The following is a 13,045-nucleotide window of genomic DNA, read 5'->3' on the forward strand; positions in this document are numbered from 1 at the left end:
GGACGCAAGAAGCGATGCAATACGGACTACCAGGGAATTCAACTACAGACCACCGCGCCGCAACCCACGGAGACATCAGCGGAAATAACTCCCCCTGTCTCAGTTTCCATAGGTGAGTCTGACCAAGGAAATGCTTTACAGATCATTAATCTGTCCAACTACGTTCTGTCTGTACATGAGATCTCGGTCCTTTCTAAAGGCTTAACATTTTCACCTGTACCACAAGTGGACAAATTCACGCTAATTAAAGATCTTTTTCTATTTTGTAGAAAAATTGTTTTACAGGTTCTACACAATAAATCTCACATCACTCCGTTCTCTGATCAGACTGAACAGAGGGTCTTTCAGGACCTTATGGATCTGTTACGTGAGGGCGATGAGGACACGGGTAGGTCGAAATTCCCTTATAGAAACAAGTCCCGTATTTCTCCCCCTTTTTCTATCGTGCCAGCGGTAAGAATTTTCTTTGAAATGGTGAAGAAAGACATAATGGAATTGCCCAGCAGGATACCCTTTATGGATAATTTAAGCCTACATGAGAGGCGTGCACTATTCCATCTAAAGGCCCATAAGGATTTCATTATACGCGAAGCCGATAAAGGCGGTAACATTGTGCTCTGGCCTCATGATTTATACATCAAGGAAGCGCACAGGCAACTTGACAATCCAAGGTCATATCGCAAACTTCCATCTGACCCCACAGGTGTTTTTTCAGCCAAGTTTAGAACACTCATTGATAAGGCTCTGGAGCTAGGTATTATCAACACAGGGGAACGGGACTTTATCTGGGTGAAACATCCTATAACATCCACGTTCTACATGTTACCTAAAGTGCACAAGAACATACAGTGCCCACCTGGACGTCCCATTGTCTCCAGTATTGGGAGCCTTTGTGAAAAAGCCTGTACTTACGTTGACTTTTTTTTACAGCCACTTGTATTGGAACTTCCATCATTCGTCAGAGACTCTTCCCATTTTATTTCATCCTTACAAGATTTAAGCCTGGCTCAAGGTGAGATCATGCTGACTTGCGATGTCGAGTCCCTTTATTCAAACATCGACCATGATCATGGCCTGCAAGCAGTCCTTTTTTTTCTTGATTTACAGCAGAATTCCAACAGGTTGCATGACTCTTTTATCATTGATCTTCTTGACTTTATCCTTAGACACAACTTTTTTCTTTTTGACAGGAATTTCTATTTGCAAGTCTCCGGCGTCGCGATGGGGGCACGCTGTGCCCCAGCCCTGGCAAACTTATTCTTAGGGTGATGGGAGTCTAATGTCGTCTACAAGTCCGCATGGTTCCATTCCAAGGTACGATGTTGGCTTAGATACATCGACGACGTGTTCTTCATTTGGACGGGCTCCTTGGATGAGATGGAGAGTTTCATTAACTCTCTTAATGACAATCCATTTAATATCTTTCTGACTTCCTCGTGTTCTTCCTCCTCAGTGAGCTTTTTAGATCTTAATGTGATGTGCCAGGATGGAACCTTGTCGACTTGTCTGTACCGGAAACCGACAGCTACCAACAATCTCTTGGAGTTCCGGAGTTTTCATCCAGCCCACTTGAAAAGAGGTATTCCAGTGGGACAATTCCTCAGGACAAGGAGGAATTGCACACGTGATGAGGACTTTTACAGGGAAGCACAAGACCTGACCAGGAGGTTTAAGAAAAGGACGTATCCCAATAAATACATCTCTCAAGCGTACCAAAGAGCTAAGACGCAGTCCCAAGTTTCCCTTCTGGATTCAAGAAAGAGGCCACCAGACAAATCTGTCCGTTTCATCACTGAGTTTACTACGTATTGGCCGAAGGTAAGGGGGATACTACAGGCACATTGGGACATTCTCACGACCGATCTTACAACAGTGCAGGTGGTCAGTGAGCGCCCTATGCTAACTGCGAGGAGGGCTCCTAACCTACATGACATCCTTACAAGAAGTCACTACACAAGGCCAACTGTGAAACTAAATAGGGGCATCTCATTAAAAGGATCTTTTCCTTGCGGTGACTGTAATGTCTGCCAATATATGGTTCCTGTGAGGGACCAATTCCATAACCCCATTGATCAAAGTAAACATCTACTTAGGACTTATGTCAATTGTAAGACAATGAACGTTATCTATGCCCTTATCTGCCCCTGCCCACGGGTCTACGTGGGACAAACGTCCCAAGAGTTACGTAGACGTATACAAAAACATTTTTCTACAATTAGCACCGCAGCGGCTGATTCTTGTAAGGGCAAACTACTCACTACGGTGGCAGCGCATTTCTTGTTGTGCCATGGGGGTAAATATTCAGGTACCAGAGTCGTTGGCTTAGAGCGGGTACATGGCTCGGGCAGAGGGGGTTCATTGGAGAACAAGCTTCTACAAGTTGAGGCACGTTGGATTTTCTCACTGCGGTCCATGGTCCCCCTGGGTATTAATGAGGACCTTCTTTTCACCGGCTTTCTGGGCTGACTCTAAACAAGTGATCTTCTGTTTCAGATGGATTCATCAGATGTTATTGGGCCCTGCTCTTATCCTCGTTCTATCCATGGATGGATATGTGCATCCTGGTTCTTCGTCCCATTGGATGCGTGTTGCTGATTACATACGTCATACCTATATCATGGATTGAGCAATTTCGGCGGAATCAGAAAGACATTGACTAATAGTTGATTAAATATTACAATAACCTTTTTTGGTTGTATCAAGTCTTATATACTTTTGATGAAGGTTCTCATATCCTGCAACTGATTATTCTTATTTGTTTTGTAAACTCCAATGAGGTACTTCAAATTGATATATTTAGGGTTCTCACATTTACACCGATTGCTGGGTAGATTGGCTGGCTGACCCCGGTACCCCTGTGAGAGGTTTGTTGCTTGTCACAGCTGTATCATTATCTTTCCATCCATAGGCTTCATCAAGGGGCTCCTTGATGGTTGTCAGGTTTATGTGCTTTCAGTACTCTGGGCACAGATCTATTCTTCACTGATAGCCCGCTTTTTAGGGGGTTATATCAGTAACTATTTTGGCTATATCTCAAACAACTAATCCCCCTCCCTTCTCCATTTGTGTATGTGTTTATACCCAGTGAAGTTTCCTTATATGTGGTCCCTTACATGTTTTGTCTGACTTAATTGTCTTATTCTTTATGTGTGTCCTTTCTTATTATTTATCTTTGTTGTCTATATTTTATTTAATTAGTTGGTTACACACATGGGCATCACCCCCCTTTATACATTTCACCCTCTGACATGCCTGCATCCTTTATTTCATACAATGCCTGTTGCTGTGCCCCTAAACTTTTTCCATCCTTTTATATATCTCCGTGGCACTACATGTCCTCCACGCAATGCGCAACGCCGGACCTCTCCGGCGCATGCGCATTGTGGAGTGCTGGCAGAGACGTCTGCCAGCACGGGTGTTTCCGCCCTTACGCGTCACTTCCGGTTCCGGCTCCCAGGCGCGTCCCGACCCCCACCTGACCGCGCGATCAGGTTTTTAAACTTTATGCTACTGCCTGGCTGCACCTTCCCCTGACGAAGCCGTTCTCAGTGACGGCGACATGCGTTGGGTCCACTCCCCACGCTGTGCTCTGCCTCCGGCGCTAAGTCCTCTGCATACGGATGTCATGGCACCTATGGGTACATGCCCTTAGCATCTCTACCTGGCTGGACCTATGATCTGCGCTCCCCTGTTTTTGTGGTAACTATACCATCCTTAGGAGTACTTAGTGGTCTGTTCCCATCACCACTAGTCCATTTTTTTCACATCGCTGCCACATGGTGGCCACCAGTTGTGTGGTCCAGCATTTTTTGTACCTTGTTCTTAGACTAGGGGCATCACTGTTTTGCTACTAGGTGCCATTGTTTATTGTATATTATATACATATAATTTTTGTGTTTTCAAGAGGCTGTTTATTCTTTGCGCCAGTGTTTTCACCATACTTTGGTCACACGACATTATACTGCGTGATAGTGATCATTTGGTTATTTGTATTGTTTGCCAAGTGTACCTGTCTATTATTGTGTTGAGAACACATATCATCTTGTTTGGTGGGCCAGTGTGGAGTGTATGGCATTTTGCCATTTTAATTGTTTTTAAATTGGTGTATCAATAAAGTTTTCCTATTTTTATCAATTATTAGTGGTGTGCAATTATATAGAGTGGTGCTGTTCTCTTTCGTCTGCAGTAACCACTTAATGTGACACTAGTCACTACTCATGGATTTGCCCTGAGGCAGGATGGTTAAAAGGTTCAGTGTCAGTACTAGTGATGAGCGAGTATACTCGTTGCTCGGGTTTTCCTGAGAACGCTCAGGTGGTCTCTGAGTATTTGTTAGTGCTCAGAGATTTAGTTTTCCTCGCCTCAGCTGCGTGATTTATGGCTGCTAGCCAGCCTGAGTGCATGTGGGGGTTGCCTGGTTGTTAGGGACTTCCCACATGTATTCAGGCTGTCCAGCAGCTGTAAATCATGCAGCTGAGATGAAAATTAAATCTCCGAGCACTAACAAATACTCGATTACCCGATCACGCTCGGGAAAACCCAAGCAACGCGTATATTTGCTCATCACTAGTCAGTACCAAAAAGGCTCAAAATAGACAAAGGGAAAAAGCAAAAGCATAATCACAGTCCGAAGTCAGAGTATCAGGAAGGTAGCGGAACAAGACAAAGGATGGTCAAATGTAAAGCCAAGGTCGGCAACAGAGATCAGAATACAAGTCAGATAACAGAACAGACACACACCACTTGCGCAAAGCTACAATTGTCAATGGTCTGATCATTGAGTGTTAAATAGCTCTTGAGTGTCCAGAACGTATGACACATGTAGGAGCTCCCACAGACCCAGACAGATAGGATGGCAGAGCTGTCATTCATAATACTCATACCTCTGCCTCAGATTTGGCGGTAGAGCCGGCACTTACAATCCTGACAGCTCAGCCATCCCTCAATCCTACAGGGTGGCAGAACTGTCATTCACATCAACCATAGGACACCGAGAGTGGTGGAATTTTGATGGCTACCAGTTTACCAGGTCATTTTTATCATAGATACATCATCCTAGAAACAAAGTTTAAAAGACAATGTCAGAATTGCTGGTATTTTTTTTTTATTATTTCACCTCACTTAGAATTGTTTTCAAATTTTTCCTTACATTATATGGCAAAATGAATGGTGTCTATTGATACTACAATTTATTGCACAAAAAGACAAGTCCTCATTCAACTAAGTAGATGGAAAAAGAAAATAAAGTTATGACACGTGGAAGGCAAAAAGGAAAAGAAAAAAGAAAGCATGGAGAGGCCTTAAAGAGAACCTGTCAGAATAATTTTGCAAGTTAAAGTAACTATATGGTAGTAATAGGACTGATAGATTAAACTGATACATTTGGCGAAAAAATCTACTTTGTTGTTGTTCAGCTTTCTGATGTTTGAATGACAGGTGTTTGAACTGCTTTTTCAGGGACCAACCACCTGTTTGAAATTTCAGGTGGGTGTTATCATTGCTGATTGATTCCCAACCGTGCTTCAATAAAATGGAGAGAACTCAACTCAAGGGTATCTCTAAAAGACATTATTGAACCAAGATCTCAGAGATATCATTGAGCCAAGATATCAATCTGTTCATGTGCTACTTCATGGCACCATTTTATTGCAGACTAGCCGGGAAATCAATCTATGCATGCTTCACCAGCGGCAATGACAGTGTTGTTGTAATTTTCAAACAGGAGGTAGGTCACTGAAAAATCAGTGACCTGTCATTCAAACACCTGAGGCAGTCAGAGGGGACAGGAAAAGGAGGAGAAAACCTAATGCATAGTCTTGCACCTCTTCACAGAAGTCTCACTACCAAAAAACTTCAAAAGGGTATGGAAGAAAAACCACAAAGTACTGTATATCTCTTCACCAAACGTATCAATTCATCGTAATCTGTAAAACAGCCATATTATGGTCATGTCTTTATTTTAACTCTCAAAATCATGCTGATGGGGTCTTTAAAGTGGCTAAAAAGGGATGTTCTTTCAATGTACAGATCCTCTCATCTCTTGGCATCACAGACTTGGCCCTATCCTGGATCTCGTTATAACTGACAGACCGAACATTCAGTGTCTCCCTCCCCCACGCCACCTTCTCACTTCGCCCCTTGTCTGTCGGTGTTCCTCAAGGCTCTGTTCTAGGACCCCTACTCTTCTCCATCTACACCTTTGGCCTGGGACAGCTCATAGAATCCCACGGTATGCAGTACCATCTCTACGCCGATGACACACAGATCTACCTATCCGGACCTGACCTCACCTCCTTACTTACCAAATCCCACACTGTCTGTCTGCTATTTCAGCCTTCTTTTCTGCTCGCTTTCTAAAACTGAACATGGACAAAACAGAATTCATCATCTTTCCCCATCTCACTCTACCTCTCCACCAGACCTATCCATCAATGTCAATTGCTACTCACTTTCCCAAGTCCCACTTGCCCAGTGCCTCAGGGTGATCCTGGACTCTGCCCTCTCTTTCAAGCCACATATCCAAGCCCTTGCCTCCTCCTGACGTCTCAAAATATTTCTCGGATCCGCACATTCCTTGTCCACGACACCACAAAAACACTAGTACATGCCTTATTTTCTCCCTCCTTGACTACTGCAACCTCCTACTATCTGGCCTCCCCTCTAGCACTCTGGCACCACTCCAATCCATCCTACACTCTGCTGCCCAACTAATCTACCTGTCTCCCCACTATTCCACAGCCTCTCCCCTATGCCAAGCCCTTCACTGGCTTCCTATCGCCCAGAGACTTCAGTTCAAAAACCTTACAATGACATACAAAGCTATCCACAACCTGTTTCCTCCATAAATCTGTGACATAGTCTCCCGGTACTTACCTACACGCAACCTCTCAAGATCTCCTTCTCTACTCCCCTCTCAACTCTTATTCCCACAACCGCATCCAAAACTTCTCCAGTGCTTTCCCCATACTCGGGAACTCTGTACCCCAACACATCAGACACTCACCTACCATAGAAACCTTCAAAAAGAACCTGAAGAACCTTTTCCGACAAGCCTACAGCCTGCAGTGATCCTCAACCTACTGAACCGCCACACAACCAGCTCTACCCTCTCCTAGTATATCTCACCCATCCCGTGCAGACTGTGAGCCCTCGCGGGCACGGTCCTCCCTCCTTATGTACCTATGTGCCTAGTTTTGGCTCATGTTTAATGTATTTGTCTATATTTGCACCATTTTCACATGTAAAGCGCCATGGAATAAATGGCGCTATAAAAATGTATAATAAGAATAATAATTGTGTGGACTGCTCCTTGTGAATAGATTAGTTCAGAGCAATCAGGATGAAGTTCATGACTCTTTAATTTACAGTGTAAGCACAGTTTTTGTCAATTATTTTCTATTATGAAAAGCAATCACCCCTTCTTTTAGGCCTCATTCAGATGTCAGTATTTCACATACATGTTTTATCTACGTTTTCACCAATAGAAAATATACAGTACCCATTATTGTCTTTGCGGCTGTTTACATGTCCATGTTATTTTGTGGACAACGTGTCCACAAAAAAATAATGGAGACTTCCATTTTTTATCAACATCACATATGAAAACCACACATACAAGTCTATGGGTCCATGAAAATCATGGAGAGCAAACAGATGGTATCCGTTTATAGCCCATGTGATATCCATAACTAACACTGCAATGTGAAGCTTTGCCATTTACATAGTTACTTTTCCATATGTGAAAATCACTAATAAAACACTGACGACACTTTTTTTGAGTAAGTGAACAATAACTGACGTCTGAATGAGGACCTACTCCTTATTTTCTATGTATAATACTACTACAACTTATTTCTAATGACAAATTTTCTTCCATCAGCCCTCTATCATCCATTTTCCTCTGAAATATCTACACTGTAGACTGTAATGTTAATTTCTTGGTTCCAACAGGCAGTGAATCTTTACATATGCTTTTTACCTGTGGGTATGTATAAATAATTTATAGTTAATACTTTGTTTTCCAGTGATTTTTCAGATTCTACTTTATATGTTTGTCTCTCCTGCTTTACACAGCTAAATAACATTAACTTAACTCTCTGCTCATCTTGAAAAAATAGCATTTTACACAACCTCTCAACTGTGACCCCCAACTCAATTTTCTGTTTCTTGGAAAAAAAATACACACAAGCCATGTTTTAATGAAAATATGCCCTTTCTGCTCCCGACCTTTATTTGTTTTTTTTTTTCTTTTTTTGTACAGAAGCAAATTCTGACACATTGCAAGTTCTGGCTCAGCAATATTTGAAACTACTCCTTAAAAGTATTGCTAGAAGGCAGCACACATCAACAAAGGAACCAGGTCCAGAAAACACAGTGTACAAGTGTACAGCACATCTCCGAGCCATCAGTATAGTGGAGGAACATATAAAGAAAGATGCTAAGAGCATCAGCCTTGGTTTACAGCCAGGTCTCTACCATTCTGTGTTTTGTTTCTACTTCACTATTGAGTTTCTTAGAAGCACGTAGAATAGTGGAGAGATTTTGCAGCTGTCAGTAGAGTATAAAGTCTTAGAATCACCAAAGTCTACTTATTTTCCAGATATCATCTTGGCATATATTCCTCTGGTAAGCCTGTAAAGTTTCTGGCCTTAAGTGCTTCATCTACCGTCCTGATATATCCATCTATTGTACTTTTCATGTCTTGACTGAATGGATCCATAACTGCCTGGTGGGAACTTATGCGCTTAAAATTCCCATCTTTGTTGTTCTCCACACAAAGAAGACGATCCTCATTTAGTGGAATACCAAGGAAAGACACCATTTCTTTAAGCTTTACAATAAGGTCCTTCTTTAAGTCTTCATAGTGAACAACAAGTAGTTTCTTGCCATACTGAAGCCAATCCAGTGAATGTGAAGCCCACCATGATGCATAACTGTTAACAAATTCTGGCCATTCTATAAAAAAAAAAATTAAAACAACATTTCATTTTTTTAAATTCGCGCATTGATATAACTACTAGTGATGAGTGAACGTGCTCAGATAAGGTGTTATCCGAGCATGCTCATGTGCTAACCAAGTGACTTCGGGGGGCTTGAATAATTTATTCGAGTCCCAGCAGCTGCATGTCTCGTGGCTGTTCGCCAGCCACAACACATACAAGTATTTCCAAGATATGCAGCCTGGGTACTCGAACATGTTATTTGAGCACCCCGAAGTCACTGGTATAACACCTTATCCAAGCACGTTTGCTTATCACTACAGTTGAGCGAATATGTTTGGAATCGGTCACTGAATCTGAATTTGCCATATTTGTGCCATATTGGTACTTTATTAGTGCCGAATTTACGTTTGACAATCGATTCCGAACAAATGCGGTCACTTCTACTCCCATTGACTCCAATGACGTTCGGCTCTGTTATGCGAATATTTCAAATACAATATTCGCCGCCGATCATAATCAGAATTGAATTTTGAAAAATTTGATCAACTCTACTAACTACAAATTATCTTGGACATTTGATATGGTTGATACTACTGTACAAATCTATGCTTTGTTTAGCTTTGCTACCTTAAAATAGACTTTTATAGATGCTAATTTAGATTCTAAAAGACTTAGTTCAATACATTTATATGGTAGAGGGTGCATGCTAAGCATGAGTAAATCAATTCTAAACTAATTAAATTCATTTGGAAATTCCCAAGTCAATCTTGATTTTTGGTCAATTTGATTTGCATGAATTCAGCAAAATGTTGGCCAGCTGAGCTCTTTTCTAATGGACTTTTTATGGGCCAATAAGAGGTTAATAAACAATAAATTAGAAAACTCACATAGCCCCTCATCTGTCCCTTCTGTTGTAGCCTTACGCTGGTCCTCCTCTGACTTCCTAAGGCACCTGTTCAGCTCAGCTGGTTTCCTCTTCCCTCTCTAAATGTGCTTCTGGCTAGGTTTCAACGCATACTTTAATATAATGAAGAGGGGTAGAGCAAGTGCATTGAAACATAGCTGGTACCAGAAGCTCTGGCAAAGAGAGAAAAGGAGAAAAGGTGCTATAAACCTTTGGAAGTCATCAGAAGACTCGTAGGAAGATGTCGAAGGTTCAGATGAGTGGCTAGTGCAATATGTTATTTTATTGTTATTTAAACTCTAGCTGGCCTATCTGTTTATTATGCATTAGTATTGGGAGCCCACAGAGCACTTGCTATTGAAATGTTTGGCCTCATTTAATTCAAATATTCCTGTCCAATTAAGTTAAACCTAAGTCAAAGTTTGTTGATCAAATGAAAAATTAAGAATCTGAGTATAGTGACATACTATGTCTATAGTTTCTATGAAGACATACAATAGGAGTTTAACATATATATTCAGTAGCTAAGAATGAAGTAAAATAAAAGTAAAGCAAAAATAAAGCTTTTTGGCAAAGCCGTTTTAAATTTGTATTGTCTAAGGCAATAAAAACCAATGAATTGCCGTTAATATTAGAAGGGTTATCCTGGACTATTTTTTATTTTTACTACAGGGCTGAGAACCAATAGCTAGGTAGTTACTAACTACCTGCCTGTTGTGCCCACCACCGATCTCTGCTGACACGGAGTGGTCATAAACCGCTCCTGTGGGCGATTCAGCAGTTTCTCCTGATGTCACATCAACAGAGCACCAGCTTCTTTTCCACTCTGCTCGATTGACGGGGCATGACTGCCGACATCATGCTGACTGACAGCCAGCTCACCGATGGAGCTTGACATTGGCAGTCACTCCCCATCGACAGAGCAGCCCAGAAGAATAGTTGCCTTTTTGACATGGAGCAGCTAAGTCGCCTGCAAGAGTGGTCGCTGACCGCTCTGATCAGGCACTAGGTAGAGCACTTAGTAGTTGTGTCTGTTAGCAAGCACCTGCCTGTTAGTTTTTAGGCCCATAGTAAAAAAAAGTCCTGGACAACCCCTTAAAGTTTACATCTCACCTTTACTTTTCCAGTGCTTCTCTGTTGCATATCCTAGATGTCCTGCACACTTTCTGTTAAACTCTGCCATTAGTGCCTTGTAAGGGTTGCGAATCAATAGAATGGAGGAATCATACATTTCAATCTCTCTCTTCCCACTTTCATGAGTTTTTACACATATTGTCCGGCCACTCCTCCAGTGATCTTTCTCACCTTTAAAGCCTGAGAAACCAAACAGAATTCATCAGTGTCACAAATTGGCAATACTAACATATTGTTAGGGTTTGTGGATCGCACTAAATATAAATTATGATGAAGTGCTATTGTTAAGCTGCAGCTAGTGAACAATGGTGGAGAACGCAGTTAGCGATTGCTAGCTTGCACTGAGTTACACGTCACTCAGTGAACAGCATACATAGTAGTGTCACTCGCACAAAGTAACGAAGCTCATGCACAGCAATAGAGCTGTGTCATTCGCACACAGCAAAGAAAGATATGTCGTTAGTAGTGTTGAGCATTCCGATACCGCAAGTATCGGGTATCGGCCGATACTTGCGGTATCGGAATTCCGATACTGAGATCCGATACTTTTGTGGTATCGGGAATTGGTATCGGATCCATATTACTGTGTAAAATAAAGAATTAAAATAAAAAATATTGATATACTCACCTCTCCGGAGGCCCCTGGACATCACCGCTGGTAACCGGCAGCCTTCTTTGCTTAAAATGAGCGCGTTTAGGGCCTTCCATGACGTCACGGCTTCTGATTGGTCGCGTGCCGCTCATGTAACCGCCACGCGACCAATCACAAGCCGTGACGTCATCTCAGGCCCTAAACTCCTCATTCTAGGAATTTAGGACCTGAGAATGACGTCGCGGCTTGTGATTGGTCGCGTGGCGGTCACATGAGCGGCACGTGACCAATCAGAAGCCGTGACGTCATGGAAGGCCCTAAACGCGCTCATTTTAAGCAAAGAAGGCTGCCGGTTACCAGCGGTGATGTCCAGGGGCCTCCGGAGAGGTGAGTATATCAATATTTTTTATTTTAATTCTTTATTTTACTAAGTAATATGGATCCCAGGGCCTGAAGGAGAGTTTCCTCTCCTTCAGACCCTGGGAACCATCAGGATACCTTCCGATACTTGGTGTCCCATTGACTTGTATTGATATCGGGTATCAGTATCGACAATATCCGATACTTTTCGGGTATCGGCCGATACTATCCGATACCGATACTTTCAAGTATCGGACGGTATCGCTCAACACTAGTCGTTAGATATGATCCCTGTTAACTTCACAGAAGATCGAAGCCCACAAACGGAGCAGGTAGCAAGCAGTGTTCAAACAGTCAGCAACAGCACTCAAAACAACTCCTCTCCAGATGTGCCGCAATTCTACTGGCTATTTGCCGGCCATGAATCCATACACACAAACTCCTCTCTGGAGGTGCTGGAATTCTAACAGTTTACAGCCAACCCTAAGCACATGCTGACACTGAATACACAGTTGCAAGGTTCACACACACCTGAACATAGGTTGATACTAGCGTGCCGACAGGAACCTTTTATACGTTTCTGTTCAAGTCCAGTCAGACAGGACCTTGCTTGTGGATGAACCCGGAACTGCCACGTAACCCGACCAGCTAATGACTGACCGACCACCTCACGAGCATGCTCAGTAGGGTTATTTCTGGACTTACCTCTGGAACACCTGATCGCCGCTGCCTATTACTAGTTACTATAGCTTTGGCAGGCAAGCCAGCAGTAACCAAGCGAACAGCATGAGTCTGAGCAAGACACTGAGACCGAGGTCTATGCTGAGCAGCTCCCACTGAGGCCGAAGCAGAATGGGAGACTGCAGAGGCAGGCAACGCTTGGGATCTACCCCGTGCACTAGGAGAATCCCAGCACCTAACACACATTAGTAGCAAGATAACAGATGAAATTATGCATCCTGCATTCAATAGCGACTGCAAGATTTCAATGCTTATGGGGAATCTTTACAAAAAAGAAAAGATTCAGTAAGATCAGTCCCACCCCCTTTCCAACCCAGATATGTGGGCATACAGCTCTTTGAAAACTAAATCCATTGACACCTTTACATCTTC

At 42.6% G+C, this 13,045-nt stretch overlaps 1 protein-coding gene across 2 annotated transcripts in view; it reads right to left on the reverse strand.

Annotated features, from left to right (window-relative positions):
- Positions 1-5,103: 5,103 nt before the first annotated feature.
- The window catches only part of WSCD1 (WSC domain containing 1), a 428,603-nt gene continuing 420,661 nt past the window's right edge, over positions 5,104-13,045 (reverse strand). For both annotated transcript variants that reach the window (XM_077294396.1, XM_077294397.1), the window contains 2 exons: positions 10,960-11,160; positions 5,104-8,955 (listed from right to left, as the gene is read on the reverse strand). In XM_077294396.1, coding sequence (XP_077150511.1) covers positions 8,603-8,955; positions 10,960-11,160 — 554 coding nt within the window. In that variant the 3' untranslated portion in view covers positions 5,104-8,602. The remainder of the gene's footprint in view (positions 8,956-10,959; positions 11,161-13,045) is intronic.

Source organism: Ranitomeya variabilis, chromosome 3, assembly GCF_051348905.1.
Source record: "Ranitomeya variabilis isolate aRanVar5 chromosome 3, aRanVar5.hap1, whole genome shotgun sequence".
NCBI lineage: Eukaryota > Metazoa > Chordata > Amphibia > Anura > Dendrobatidae > Ranitomeya > Ranitomeya variabilis.